General features: G+C 54.8%; 1 protein-coding gene across 1 annotated transcript; it reads right to left on the bottom strand.

The window, feature by feature from the left end:
• Positions 1-3,225: 3,225 nt before the first annotated feature.
• Positions 3,226-12,205, bottom strand: CALM3 (calmodulin 3). The gene is made up of 6 exons (XM_063312601.1): positions 11,927-12,205; positions 6,914-6,944; positions 6,404-6,547; positions 5,765-5,871; positions 5,462-5,597; positions 3,226-4,702 (listed from the first exon to the last, which is right to left on the bottom strand). The coding sequence occupies exons 1-6, from the start codon at positions 11,927-11,929 to the stop codon at positions 4,674-4,676; spliced, it is 450 nt and encodes a 149-aa protein (XP_063168671.1). The 5' UTR covers positions 11,930-12,205; the 3' UTR covers positions 3,226-4,673.
• Between the last annotated feature and the right edge of the window lie 3,353 nt (positions 12,206-15,558).

Here is a 15,558-nt window from a genome sequence, read left to right as displayed (position 1 = left end):
TTGTATCCACCACTTTTTATGGTGGCATCTAGCACTCTGAAGGTCCAAAACAATCCCCTGGGTCAAAATAGATTGTGGCCCTTTGAGTGCTGAACGGTTACTACCTTCCCCAAATGGAGTCTTCACCCGTAGACCCAAAGGCGAGCCTTCAGATCTGCTCCAGAACTTGGAAGCCGTTCTTCCTGTTTGGCTCTTCTGGGGTACGTTACTTTCTTCCTCTTTTGTTCTGTCCTCACAAAAGCCTTACGAGGTAGGTGAGGCAGGTTTGAAACGGAGCTGGCCCAGCATTACCACCCCGTTGCCCCAGGTTTGGGAATCAGAGCCAGTTGTGACTTTTATATCTCTGTTCCCTTGGATTTTACCCACCACGTGGGCGATTCTAGAGAAGGGGGCTATTCACATTTCCCCCTCCTCAGCAGAAGGGATGCAGCAATACTGGCTTCCGAAGGATGAGCCAATGCATCCTTGTCCACTGTGGCCTCCTCTGAAAAGAAAATATAGTGGCATGTGGCTTGCCATTCTCCAGTCCTTTTTTTCTTGGCAGAAAAAAGTCCTTGCTTTGTGGGGCTTCCAGGTATCTGGCAACACCCTGGCGTGGAGAAACAAATGGCATTGCCTGGCAGACATAAGGGGCAGATCTGTTTTGCCAGATTACAAGGAAAGGGTCTGAGCAGAAATTCAGGAGCTCCGGCAGCATGGCTTGAACAACGCATTGACTCAAGTGATGCCCAAGCCCTCTTCCTCCACCCCTTTGTGAGGGAAGCCTGGATTTTGGTGCCAGTTTCGGAAGGAGGTGTTGGGCTGACAGTAGACCAGGATCCACCAAGGATGCAATTCCCAGCCAAGTTATCTCACAACGGCGGGGTGGGGGGGCGCAACGGCTGAAGAACTTGCTTCAGCTCGCTTCAAAGGGACTTTTCCACGGAGGGAGACTCCCTCTGCTGTCTTCATCTGCCACTGCAGAGCCACAAAATGTTTGCACATCCCCTTTCAAATGTCACAGGCTCCCAGCCCCAAAGCACAGCCTCTCTCCAAGGGCTCGGGGAATTTCAGAAATGCCCAAGAAAACCTTTCCCAACCCCCCCCCCCCAAAAAAACAGCCCTACATCTGTCTCAGCTGAGGTCTGAGGACCAGCTGAACGTCTGGTCCCTTCAGAGAACTGAGAGGGTGCATCTCAGGGTTTGGGGGGGGGGTGTATAAAGAGCTGTATTGCAAAAACTGTTCCCTGCTTAGGATCTTCCACAAGAAATTAGGATTTTGTTTCTAGTGACACTTTCCAACAACTTTGGAAGACTTCGTTCTCCTCCAGGCATCCTGGCAGATTTTCAAGGGAAGACGAAACCTTGGAAGAGTCATTGTCTGGCCAAGCAATGTATTGCAAGGCAGGGAGGGGAGGAACGACAGGCAGACTAAGTAACCCCAGAGGTGCTGAATATTGAAGCGAGGAACAAACCCACGTACACCTGCCGAAAGTCTTCAGCCCATGGATTTTTAACTCAAGATGCCACCCAAGTGTGAATACTCATTTTATCACTTCATTAGATCAAGCCAGAAAAGACGATCCTCTACCTGTACCACCCTACTTTGTCACAACAACCCTGTGATGTAGTTTGGGTGGAATTAATGATTATTAGCCAGCCAGCGAATTTCCTGCCTGAGTGAGCTCCTCAATCGTTCCGTTTCCCCAATTCTACACGACTGCATTTAAGCTCTTTATCGGCCGCTTCCTCCAGATACGCTGGAGTACAATTCACAGGGCTGGTGATCAGTGCCAGGCAATACCTCTGAGGGGGATCAGCCCTGGCGAGGCTTTCAGTAGTGCGGAGCGTATTTTGCATTTGGGGGACTTAAGGCCAGAGGGTTGCAATCCGAACCAGCCATGGCATCCCATCTTCTGACTGGCAACTTCGAGGAAGATTCAGGCACCCCGTGCCCAGAATTCTGTCGAAGGACCGCCTATCTTGCCCGAGTCAAAAAGCAGTTGAGCCAAACTCCAAGTCACAGCACGCTGAGGCTGTGCGTGAGCTGGTAAGAGATCAGAGCCAGCAGGAGAGAACCATCTGCACACTCCAGATTCCCGTTTCCACCTGCAACGCCCTCAGGAATGCAGCCCCTACAGGATTCCAGAATCCAGTAATTAGGATCTCTGAAGCAAAGGACTCCAGAGACAAGGGAAATTGGCATTTGAACACCCAACTCTGCCAAATTGAAAAAGAAAAGGAGCTGCATTCATTGAATGCTTTTCCATCGTAGTTTTCCCAAGTAGCTCCATGCTGCTGTCAGCAAAAACAGGGTGGAGGGATGCCCTCCAGCCAAGCAGGGAAACATGAAGCCCCCTGGGTTCTTCCAGAGAGCGCCATGCTCAGAATAGGCTCACCTTCTAGTGGACCTGGGCGGTAACTCCCATCATCCCCTGCCCAAATGCACACTGTGACCCTACACGTCCAGAGGAGAAGTCCAAAGAGAAGATTCCACCACTGATTTCCAGAGCCCGGTGGCCCAACTGCTTTGAACCAACCAGAAGAGTCCTCCTTCGGCATCAGCTAGCTGCCCTGGCAGAAGCTCCCTGCCCCTAAGTCCTCCCCCTTGGCCCAACTGTGTCTCATGGGCACAAGCTTAAAGCTCATGAGAACGTGGGAGAAGTCCAGAGACAGTCATGTGGCCAGGCGCTTCCGCAATCCCCTCCCCATCTTTAGTGGGATACCTCCCTCTTACCACGGGGCCTTTCCGTAGGGCTGAGAACCAATTCGTTTGGGAGCCTGCAGCTGAGGCAAAGGGGGCCAGCACCGTCCTGACCTGAGAGCCGCACCCCGGTGGGGGATGCCGCCCTCCTCAGCGCCAAGCCTCCTCCCACCTCGGCCTCCTCCAGGCTGTCAAAGGAGCCACAGCAAGGGGGGGCAAACAAATGGCTTCTTCCTCGTATCCACAGCTCAACAGCGGGCATAAAAGGGAGCCCCTGAGAGTGGCTCATGGGTTGTGACAGGGAAAGGCCCTTTGGGAGGGAACCAGGGCCAAGGCGTCGGAGGGTGGCTGTTAAGTCTGTGTTGCCAAAAACCAGCACCACCACCACAGCAGGAGCCCAGCAGCATCTTTTCCGTGATGTCTGCCAGTCAGAAAGAGCGCCACCAGGCTCCTCCCCAGCACAGGGCCAAGCCCAGCGGCCCTCCCTCAGCCACCCCGGGAGGCGGGAAGCGGGCAGACGCTGCAAAGCAACACCAGTCACGTCAGGTAGTCACTGCATTTTATTGGAAAACATTGATATAATTTTATTTTCACAGCTTGAACTGAACAAACGCCACCTGCTTTCAAAGACATTCTTGCTCCAACCTTCCCCACGCTCTTCGGCAAGCCCCCTCCGCTGCCGCGGCCGAGTGCAGAAGGCAAGAAACCGGGGGGGGGAGCGAGGCCAGGCCTGCCGCGGATGGACGGCACCGAGCGCTCGCCCGTCCGGTTTCAGGAGAATTCTGCTCCTCGTTTCAACTGCCACTCCAGAAGAACCCCGAACACCTTTTGTTATTCGGTTAAAAAATAAAATGAAAAAGAGAAGCAAAGTTTGCAGCTCATGCTGTTTGCCGCAAGGAGAGGGGAGGGGGGGCGGGGAGGGGGGGGCGAAGGAAAGAGCCACAGCAAAGAGCACAGACACCGAAGCCGGGGCGCGTCAGAGGCGTCAAGTCGCGAGCCACTACGAAAGGGAAAAGCAGCATTGCACGGGGGGGGAGGGAGGGGGAAACGGGCGTTCCGGCGCAGTTGGCATTCACTCAGCGGAGGCTCCGCCGCTTTATTGCGATCCCACTCCAATGCGCCCCCTCCCAAGCCGCCAACCGAAAGCGTCCACCGCTGCTGTGCGCAGGGCGCGCCCCAGAGGCCGCAGCATCAGGTATGTACATAGCAGCTCTGATGTCTGACACAACGCTCAGGAAACTCTAAGGACATTTACAATTTATACAGGGTTAAGAACAGAGACAGGAGACTGAATTGGTGGGTGGTTGGGTTGGTGGGTGTTTTGAAAAGCGCCAATTGGACAGTGTTGGGACACTCTCCCCCCCCCTCGATCAGCCTCTCCTCCAGGTAATGCTGATGGAACCCACCTTCAGCCACATACATCCAGATGGCGGGGTAATGCCCCCTCCCACCCAAAGGAGACTAAGGAGAAGAACGAAAACAAAACGATTTCTTACTTGTACCCCCGGAGTTCCTTGGGGCAAGACCTTCAGTGGCGACTGCCACGTCAACGCGCACAACTACAGTGCCCAGACACATGCAACATGATTGAGAAGATTTTGCACTCTCTCCACCCCTTCGTGTGGATTCTTGAAAGAAAGAGAAAGAATCTGCACCCTGAGATATGGGCCAGCTCTGACTACGGAACAGAATACCCAATGGAAACAAAGACATCCACAAGGCTGGGGGGCTCTCAGGGGGGGTTAGAGGGTTCTCCTGGGAAAGGAAGGAGGGGGGGGAAGGAGGAAGGAAAGGGGGGGGAAGCGAAAAGAGGAGGGAGAGATGAGTGCAATCATGCAGCTTGGGAAGGTTTTTTTTTTAAATTGCTTGGTCAGATTTATTCCACAGCCGATTTGTTTGCTTATAGAACCAGGTTACTTAAGTAGAGAGAGTGTGTTGGAGAAAAGTATCGGAGGAGAACAGGCCTTGCCAGCCACCCAGTCTGCAGGCTTCACTTTGCGGTCATCATCTGCACAAACTCTGCAAGAGACACAGCAGAAGGTGGCCCAGTGAGTGTCCCGCCAGGCCCTCGTGGACGCCTCTGCCTCCCGCTCCGCTCACATGGCGCCTGGCGCAGACACAATCCTGGGCAGGCAGCAGACAGCCTTTTAGCTAGCTTTAAATGTGTGGCCCAAGCTGAGAGGGGAAGATGGAACTGGAGTCCCCTGCAGCACCCTATTTCTCCCAGGGAGGAATCCAGGAACACTCTGCTGCACCCCCCACCCCCGTGGCCACTGTAACTGCCATCGTGAGCAGCTCTGCTCTCCTGAACAAGGTCAGTCCCAGCGCCAAACAAACCAAACATTTTCCCAGCACAAAAGAAGGATGCTCTGAAGGGAACCACCAGGAGGCAGGGAGTGAGGAAGTCCTGGCTCAGCTGAACAAGTTAAACGAGCGCAAGCAAGGATGGCAGAGGTAGCAAGCCTTTCCACGCCTGCATTTATGACGCGATCCCATTTTGGCTTCTTTTCACAAAGCTCCCTGTGGATGTCCCTCCATCTTCCCACGTTATGGCTAAAGCCAAGCGCGCAGGTTGCCTTGGCACAGCCTCTCCTGTGGCATCAGCTTCCGCCCTCTCCAGCCAGCAACAAAAACAGCTGTAGTCATCCACCCCGTTCAGGGGGCACAAGGGTGAGGAAAGCTGTCCTACCAGCCTGCGGAGACCCCTGTGGCCCTTTGTAAGCAGGCCCTCAAATCTCTAAACGGCCATATGGTGGTCCCCAGCCCCACTTTACCAACCTTCATAGTTGACCTGCCCATCTCCATCAATATCGGCTTCCCGAATCATTTCATCCACCTCTTCATCTGTGAGCTTCTCTCCAAGGTTTGTCATCACGTGGCGCAACTCGGCCGCACTGATGTAGCCATTCCCATCCTGAGAGCGGAGAAGCCTCTTTCAGGTGGGGGCCAGACAGGCCCTCCCCCGGGTGGCAGCAGTCCAGGGAGACGGCTGTTTCCTGGAGGGGATCCCCTCGCTCTCTTTCCATTGCCGTGGAAAGGTCTCCCTGCCTCCCCCGCCCAACAGCTCGTTTGCTGCTTCACCTTGTCAAACACCCTGAATGCCTCCCGGATCTCCTCCTCGCTATCCGTATCCTTCATCTTCCTTGCCATCATGGTCAAGAACTCTGGGAAGTCGATCGTGCCGTTCCCTGAAACGCAGGAAAGGGCACTGTGAGACCAAGTGGGCAGCTTTTGACATTAACCACGCCCATGGAGAACTGTCCCCCTTATACAGGCTTTGAAAACTCCCACCCTGCTCAAAGGAATGCCACCCCAACCAGCTGATCCAATCGGAGACCACTCTTGTTGGTTATGCTACAGAGCCTGTCTCAGTTTGAATGAGACACCGACATGTACTTCTGGTTTACGGTCCAGAGCGGAACACTGCCTATCACCTCAAAAGGGAGATGGAACACGTGTCCAAGAAGCGGTCACTAGGAAGGTCGCCAGCTTCCAGAGTTTACTGGCCATGCCTACTGCACTCCACCGGTGCCAGCCCAGCTACGCCAAGACAGTCAGAACTGGGCATTTGGAGCAAAGATGCTGGAAAAGCTCTAGAAACAGGCTGCCTCCTCACCTGCTAAGCAGATAGCTTGCTTCTATCTGAATTCTTGTACTGAGCATGGGGAGAACCCACATTTTGAGCTAATTTGGTCATTCTCAGGCTTTGGAGTCACTCACCATCCGCATCCACCTCATTAATCATGTCTTGCAGTTCTGCCTCAGTGGGGTTTTGCCCCAGAGACCTCATCACAGTGCCAAGCTCCTTGGTGGTGATGGTTCCATCGCCATCCTTGTCAAAGAGGGAAAAGGCCTCCTTGAACTCTGCAGGAAACCAGAAAACCAGAGCCCTCAAACCAAGTCGTGCAAATATCCAGGCAACCTTACCCCACTGGAGAAAAGATTGAGTCATATGAAACCCTGAAAGCCCAAGTCCTTCACCTTCAGCTGGAGAAACAACAGACTAACAAAGCCAAATAGGGGTCATTAAAAAGATGCTGCCCAACAGAAAAAGCTGATCCTTCTTTGTGCAACAAAGTTAAGAACTGCCTTTCTGTAGGCATTATTGAGCAAGCCTGTCTGACTCAGGCACCCACTTCAGCTTCTAGTGGAAAGGGAGTTGCTTTGCTATTTATTGCTCTTTTTATTGCAACCAGGGTTCATTAATCACACTCATGCATGGGAACTCACCTGCGATCTGTTCTTCAGTCAGCTGGTCAGCCTGGAAGCAGAAAGGAGATGTTAGCTGCTAGGCCTCACCCATCCCTCTGTCAGACTTGGTGTCTTTCCCCAAATAATAATCAGGTGGAGACGCATCAGTTGCAGGGATATTTTCCATGCTCTCAGTTAAGGCCCAGAAAAGGCAACCAAGGTCCCTCCAAACCTTTTGGGCTTTGAACCCACATCCCCATTCTTGCGCCGCAAAACCACGGAATCTTGGTTACTGCCACTCCTGAAGATGCAGCAGCATCCCAAGTTGCAGGGGCTGAACAGGGTTCTTCAGAGCTCCCTCCCAGCTATTACATTTCCTGTCTTCTACAATTCTGGCTCAAGCCATGGTTGGTCCCCATTTCAACACAACTGCAACTTGGGACAATCACGTCCATCAGTAAACCCATCCTGCACTGAAGACCCCTGAATCCAGGCACTGGCCCATGCCTGCTTTCCTGAAAGCCAGCCCATCCTCCTCCTCCTCTTTGCCTGGTGAACAGCCTTTTTCTTTGTTCCTCACCCCAGCCATAAAGAACTGTCAAGGAGCATAAAAAAAAGGGCAGCCGTGTTCAAGGAAGGCAGAAGAGTCCAGCTCAGGCCACTCCGACGGTCTTTGACGGCTGGGAACAGCCTTATAAAACAAAAGCATGCCCACAGCCCCTAAGCTTCGCTCTGGACAACAGCCAGCCCAGCCCGCCCCGTCCGTCTCCTTCCTGCTCTTAAAGAAGGCTACACATTGGGCTCCCGCACATGCAGCCTGTGCCAGCCATGCGCTGAGAGGAGATATGCTGCAAGAGCTGCCCAGAAAGACCCACAAGGGCGGCTGATTCAGGCAGGAGCGCGCCAAAAAAGCCAGTCTGGCAACACAACTTCTGGAGTTTATTCCCACAAGACGTGACGACCGCGGAAAGCAATAATCACAGCAATAACCACGTCAGAGCAGCACATTTCATTGACCCCACCCGCTTGCAGAGAAAAGGCCCGCTGCTGGGTCTCAGCGCTGATGGCCAAGGGAGACGTGGTCGGCTTTGTGAGGCAACTCTGGCCACTGTGAGAGACAGACAGGATGCTGGACCTCCCAGTGACTCAGCAGTTCCCTCCGGCCCCAGGAGAAACGCCTGACAAATCCCAAGCGCAGCTGACCAGATTCAAGACCTAAGCAATACCACCCACTCAAGCAGTTTATTGGGTTAAGATTACAGACAGGCCGAGCCGGTGTACCACCTCAGCAGCTATCAAAGTCTCGTGGCACGGAAAAGCTGGGCGCCGGCGTTCTGGGTCATCAACAGACCACGTTTCAGACCTCGAAGTGTTCTCATGTGTCTTTTGTACAGAATGACTAGAGCTGGGCCTCAACGATCTATCCTCTACCTACTTATGAAACCGCTGGAAGTGAGATCCAAACTGGCTTCTCTCGAGGAGGGTCATACGACTGATTGGTTTTTTAAAAGGCAAGCCTGAGAAAGACCTTGCTCCAACTGCCAGAATTTTTGCTTACCCTGCCGAATTTCACTGCAGGCATCGAGGCTTTGGGCGAGGGCCAACAAGCTACAGTGGCTCAAGTGTTGGAACTTTAACCAGAAAGCGATGAGCAACTGATGCTTATGGAGTGACCTTGGGCCAGCTGCTACCTCCCAGACCAACCCGCCTCCAAGCAAGCGGCAAGAAGCGCAGGGCGACCAGGCCGCAGCCGGGGCTCCTGGGGTGACGCCGAAGCATTTGTCAACAGCAGCAAAGGGACAGGCACATTCCCACCCTTATCAGCACCATGTCATGAAACTTCTGGCCATCCTACCTGGGACAGTCTCCCACGGCACACTCCATGGCTGAGGTGAAATGGGCTGCGTCACCCTCTCTTAGTTACGCAGACTGCAACCATGGAGCAGTTTGGAGGTCACAAGCCGTCCAGGGCAAGTGGCAGAGAGAGCTGGAAGAGTCTGATTCGATGCTGTAGGGCAGGGTTCCTCCACCTTGGCAACTCTAAGCTGTGCGGACTTCAACTCCCAGAATTCCCCAGCCAGCAAAGCAAAGCTGGCTGGGGAATTCTGGGAGTTGAAGTCCGCACAGCTTAGAGTTGCCAAGGTGGAGGAACCCTGCTCTTGGGAACAGGAGGTGAGACGCAGAGATTGCCTGGACTTTTGCCCCAACCGCGGTCCTGGCTCCAACAGGGCCACACAGCCAGGGCAGGGACAGAAAGCAAACCTCGCATGGCCAGAGATCCACTTCCTGCAAGGTGCACGTGGCACTGAAGACCGCCAAGGGTGCAACAGACAAAATAACGCAGGCTGAGGGGGGAGGAGTAAGCCCCCCAGGAAAAGAAAATCCCAGAAGCAGCCATCTGAAGGTCTCCAGCTCCATTCTGGAAAAATCCATTTTGGCTTTAGGCAAAAGGCCTTTCCAGAGACCAGCTGTGGCTCTCCTAAAGGGGGGAGAAAAGGGTCCTCAGCACCAGAGGCTGGAGTGGGCCCAGAGGCCGCCTGCTGTTAGGTGAGGCCGCAAGGATGATGAGGCACTTCCAACGAGCAACAGAGGGGAAGAGTTTTTTCCAGAGTGCGCCACAAAAGAGCAGGCCGCTGCTGGAAGGAGCTGCCCCCATTCTTCCCTTGAGCTGTAAAGGGGGTTGTGGTGGCGGAAGGAGGAGGAAGAGAAAAACCAGTCTGGCATTGACTAATCTTCCTGCCGCCCCAGCTAAACTTGTCTGAATCCAGAGGAGAGCAAAGGGCAAGAAAACCTGCACGCCCCTTGCAATCGTGGCTTTGGAAATAACTGGCCATTTATACCCCTCCACGCCACCTCAAATAAGGCAGAGAAGGTGGTGGTGCTACTGGGTCCCCAAATCCAACATTAAGGAGGTCTGTGGCACGGATTCATCGTGCAGCGACTGCCTGAGTAGCACGGCAGCTATTCAGGGAAGCTTTTCAATACAGCTTGAGGAAAAGATGCTCTCAGGAGGAGAGCGGCATGAACAAGGCAGAGAGCAAGAAAATACAAGCTCGTGGCTTGGCCGATCTGATGCAGGCAAGCCATCTTCTGTCTTGCAGTGGGCTGAGGGAAGCTTCAGCGGTGGATCGAAGAACCCAGTGCGTCATCCATGCGCCGGAAGCTGCTGCGGGGAGTGAAGGAAAGCCAGAAGGACTCCGAGGAACTTAAGGGGAGGCTATTGTGGCATTCTTCTCTCCTTACAGACCAGCAACCTGCAAGCTCAAACTCCAAATCAAATCCAGCCTGTGTGTGTCCTCAGCACAGGTGAAGAGGGAGGCAGTGCAGGGAAGTTTCAAAGTCCACATACCAGGAGGTCCCTCTATCTTGCCCTAATAAGTCCTTTTCAAGACAGCAACAACCCAACCCACCCACTGCGCATCCCGCGTTCTCTCCTCCAGAACTTCAGCTTCTGAACCAAATCCTCCCTAAAGTCACACAAGTGACCTTCCAACCTTTCACAGTTGCTCCTACCAGAGCTGTGGCCCAGGCACAACTTCCTGATGACCATCCCTCTACAGCAGCCGATTAATATCGCCCGGAAGGGCTCCTCTTTCGCTTTTACTATTTCGCCAGAAACAACCACGCTAATGGGGGCCCTACGCACAGCCACGTAGGAGTTGCGTGAACCGCATTCTGAGCAGACCAATTACTCTCCTATTTCCGCTGAAGTCAGATGCTACCAAAGCTGCATTTCCTTGTTTAGGCAAACCAAGGTGCCTCCCAAGGCCCAGCGAATGATCTGGAAACGTCAGATGCTGCAGTAGACCAGCCCTCTGCCAGAGTCGGGCAGGCCCGCTAGCAAAGTCCCGGGATGGATGCTTCCGACCACATTCACGTTGCCCTGCATCTTCCAGACAGGTTACCCAGCTCTCTCCCCCAAACTGTGGCAACTCGATTTGCGCCAGGCGATTGCAGCCTAGGATCTCCCGACACACCCTGCCTCTTTTCACACGTTCTACGTTGATTGTGTCAGCAGTTTCCTTCAGGATCCTGTTAGCTGAATGCTGAACGGCAAATCTGCTTCCGCCCAAAGCCCCTACGTGCCCACCATCCTCTGCAACACTTGCTGCCTGTCTCCCTGCACCCACAGCGCTCCCTCTCGTTCCCCCGCCAGCGCTCGTCCTCCTCCTCCTCCTTCAGCGCCACCCTTACCAAAAGGCTGGCTGGCCGACCCCAAACCCTTCCAAGCAGCTCCAAGCAGCATCCTCACCGCCAGGCCTCGCCCTAAAGGGATGCTGCCACCCAAGCGCCAGATGCTCCTGTCGCGCGCACCCAGCCAGCTGGGCCTTCTCCCCACAGAGCCCCCCCTCCGCCGCCGCCTCCTTCCCAGTGCAACCCCCCCAGCCGGGCGAGCCTGCATGCCCAGCCCTCCCCGACCGATTCCCCCCCTTTGCCACTCAGCCACCAACCCCCCCAACGGCAGCCAAGCCCTCTTCCTATTTCCTACCGTTACGCCCCCCCAGCAAACCCACCCAGGGCCCGGGGCCCCGCCCCCTCCTTCTCCCCCGCCTCTTCCTCCCCCCTCCAAGACCTCCCCTCCCCCAAATCCAGCTGCTTCGCCCAGGGGCCCTTCCGCCCCCCTCCCTCGCAGCTCGCCCTCCTCTTCCTCACCCCCCGGGCCCCCCTTGCAGCACTCCCGCTTTGCAACCGGCCCGCCTGCCTCCTCCCGCATCGCGCCCACCGCAATGGGACACGACCCGCCCGGCCCCGCCGCGCCCGGGCGCCGCTCCCAGCGCTCCTCCAACCAACAGCGCCCCCAATAACCGCCCGTCCTGTCCCGAAGGCCCCCCTCCCTCGAGCGGGGCCGTTGCCCGCGGCCCCCTCGTCCGCCCGCCCCGCCAAGGGGCCTGACCGACCCTGCAAGGGGGGGCCGCTCCCTTCCTCCTCGGGGGCGCCTCTCCTCTTTCTACGGCTTTCTACGGCGGCCGGGACGGATGGGTGTTGTAGTCCGACCCCCTGGAGGGCGCCGGAAGTGAAGGCAGCCCCGAAGGCGCCGCGCTGTCCCCTCACCATAGTCGGGTCCGGCTCGGCGAGAAAGGCGGTCGCGTCAAAAGGCTTCGAGGAGCAGCGACGGCGTCGTGAAGGGAGGAAGGAGCCGCACCAGCCGGGACGCACTGCAGGCCGCTTCACGGAGCCTCGCCGCGCGCTCCGGATCCCTCCGCCAACGGACGCCTCCGGCCTCGCCCCTCTGCGGCCTCCTCCCTCCGACGAGCGGGAAGCCTCTCCCTCTTTCGCCGCCGCGCCCAATCCGCTGTTGCTCCTGGCGGCGGCTCCGCCCGCGCCCTCCTCCTCGCGGGGAGAAAGAAGGGAGGACTACTTTCCTCCCCTCGCTCGCTCCTCGCGCTTCTTTCCCGTCCCGCCCCTCCCTGCAGCCGCCTGCCGGCGGAAGGACACGCGATGGAGGGACTGCGATTGTTTCGCGCGTTTCCATTGGCTCCGGAAGGAGGCGCAGGATGAGACTCCCGCGGCCATTGGTCGCCTCTCACCTGCAATGCGTCAAAATTGGAGCGGGCCATGTGGAGGAGGGAAAAAGGGGGACGGAGGGAGGAACCAAATGGAGGAGTGTGGGTGGAGGAGCAGGATAGTCCAGGAGGCAGCGTTTTGTGGCTTGGTGGGTTTCAGAAAGAAGAGAAACCTCTCACGTTTTTTACAATGGCATAGCCCGCCCCCTCCCCGCCACAGATAGATCGATCTAGACATAGAGGCGTGGTCCCAATGGCCACCAGGCAGGAGATAGCCCCGCCTCTTTCAAAGAGGCAGCTCGGATTACAATTGAACTGAATCACGCCCTTCCCTTGGCCACGCCCACTCGTTTCAGGCCACGCCTTCCCCAGGATAGATCCGGATCTGCTGAGACCAGATTTCCTTTTCCAGCATGGAAGGGAGCCACCAGGAACAGCTGCTATTTTCCTCTGCAAGAATGATGCACTTTGGGCTGGGAACGCCATCTGTTGAACTGTCGCCTGCTAAGACGTTGGTAACATTGGGAATGGCTGGACCTTGAACTTTCGGTCCACCTAGCTCCAATATCAAATCCCCACTCCAAACGTACTGGAGCGGCAGTCCAGTGACCATGCTGGCCGGGGATTATGGGAGTTGGGGTCCAGTCCCTCTCAGGGCAGGCTGGGCTGGGCCGATTAGTGGGATGATTTCAGGGAAGGCTCTTCTGCTGCCCTCCCTGGAGGTGCCCGAGATTGCCCCTGGCCTGGGCTGGACCAAGACCCTCTGAGCTGAAGGACCAGGTGGGCTCCCTTCCATCCGTGTGTAAATGCCAGCAGGAGTGGTATTAATCTTGAACCCATTAGGAAGGGCCGGATGGGTGGCGCGGCATTCCTCATGCCCTCCTTGGACGGAGCCTTTTTCTTGGAGTTGCTGGAGAAGGAGGAAGAGGCCACTTGATAGAATTAGACCCAGACTTGCTTCCTGTGACCCTGATGGCCAGCCTGGACTCTGGCCTGCTTACATCACAGCCTCTGTGCCCGCCTAAGCATCCCTGAGATGACAGGCTGAGCCGCCCCAAATGCCAAACCAAACAGCCCTGCTCCTGCAACCAGCTGTGTTTGGGGAGAGGCCAGGAACCTCAGCTGAAATCACTGATGCTTTAACATGTTGGAATTATCAGGGGTCAACTCAGCATTGTCTCATAAGCATAAGGGGGATCTTTCTAGTAAATGCATCTCTATTGTGCTTGTGGGATGTCACGTGGGTCACCTGATTTCCACTTCCTCCTCCTCCTTGGGTTTGGGGATTAACAATCTCCATTTTACCTCTTGGGCACACCTGCAAGCAGGAGGTGCAGCAGGATGCAGCTCTCATTCTTTTATCTCACTTGCATTCAGACATTTCTATTCCACATAGAAATGTGTCTACAAAGAACCAATGATGAATAAGTGCTTTCTACTATGAAGCTACTTGTATCCAGATCTACTGAATAAATGTAAGCTACCTTTTTTTCTCTTCATCTAACTACTGCGTGAAGACTGAATTATTTTCTGAATGTGCAGGTTTTGGTTCACACTTCTACTCTGCAAGATTGTTGTTAGCTGCTTGGAGTTCTTGTATTAACCTTTAAAAACCATCAGAACACACCCTGCCTTGTACCTCTGCTTGCTATGAACACCTGAATGCTTGACTCTGCAAGAAGCTTTTTCGCCCTTTGCTGACTCCTGATGTTGGAGTGCTGTGGCCTGAAGCCTGGGACCGGATGTTTCCTTCTGCTTTTGCCTGCGAATGCCCTGCCTGGATTTTCACCCTGGCTTCCTCTTATCTTGCTGTACGAATCCAAGGTCCTCCTACGCTTTGCTGCCACCTCTACCTATTTGCTACCCAGCGTACTTTACGTAACCCCCATCTGGCCCGGGTCTTCCTCCATACCACTTCGGATATGACCCGCCCCAAATTAAAACCACTCTTGTCGGCTCATAACAGAAGGGGTGAGAAAGACGATCAGGCTGAAATTGCACTGAGCTCTTCTGGAAACTTCTGTTCCACGTTTCCCTTTCTGAAATGTTGGTTCCGAGATGGATAAAGATTCAGGATACCCTTGTGTGGACAACCGCCTGCCAGCGTCTTTCTTAGCCAGGAGAAGATCTGCCAGGTCGCTGGTTCCAGGAAGGCAGTTAAAACAGCAAGCAGAGGTTTCTGCCTCTGTCTTTGGGGGATATATTGCTTTTAGATGGGAAAGAATTCAGCTGCCACCATTCTTGAAACCCCATCCCTTTCTTCTCAAGAAATCTTGCTAAAGAGGCTGAGGGCTGTGCTTGGAAGAGTGTCCCTGGTGGTTCCAGGCAGAGGCCTAAGACCTTCAACCTTTCCACCCTTCATTTTTCTATTACTAACTTCAGCTTCTGCATTTTCATCAGTGACGCCCAAACATCTAATAACGCTGCAGTGGACAATTCATCCAAGTAGCCCTTGCTCTACTGAGCTTCTTGTCTTCTAGTCCAATGTTTCTCAACCCGAGCAACTTTAAGGGGTGTGGACTTCAGCTCCCAGAATTCAACCCCCTGCCAGCTGAAGTCCACACCCCTTAAAGGTTGCTCAGGTTGAGAAACACTGCTCTGGTCAACTGCTGTCAGGCTGGTGCTCCAGCCTCAAAAAGTGAGCAACTTCCAATTCGCCCACAACAATCCTCTCTGCCCCTGACTTACAGTCAAAGAGACACAGCACCAAAGGAAAAGGAGCTTGGAGGGAAGGAGGAGAAGGAGGAGGAGAAGGCCATTGGTCCTGAATTACCAAATCTGGTTTTATTTTGCTCCGAAGCCCCTTTCCAGGAGACCCTTGGCTGATGGAGGGAGCCAGGTGGATCTTCCCCCTTACCCCGTGCTTTCTGGCGGGTAGGAAGAGCAGAATCCCAGGCCCTGGGGGTTTCCGCAGCCACCCACATCCAAGACCCGAGCCAAACGCACAGCTCCAAGGATGAGGAGGCTGTCAAGTTAAACCCTTCCACTCTCCCAGCTCTGAGATTAGGAATGATTGAGGGGATGCCTGCAGGCCAGCAGAGAACCTCTCTCCACTGGGTCGCCTTTCCTGGCCCGTCAGAAGAAGATCACGTTGCACCCGAGCTTGGGATCCTTGACCTGCGACATGAGTCAGAGAAATTGGCATTTTGCTGTTCTGTGCTTTTTGTAGCCAATTGCAGG

Source organism: Candoia aspera, chromosome 10 (genome assembly GCF_035149785.1).
Source record: "Candoia aspera isolate rCanAsp1 chromosome 10, rCanAsp1.hap2, whole genome shotgun sequence".
NCBI lineage: Eukaryota > Metazoa > Chordata > Lepidosauria > Squamata > Boidae > Candoia > Candoia aspera.
The sequence above is the reverse complement of the archived record's forward strand: the minus strand, read 5'-3'. Positions and strand labels throughout refer to the sequence as shown.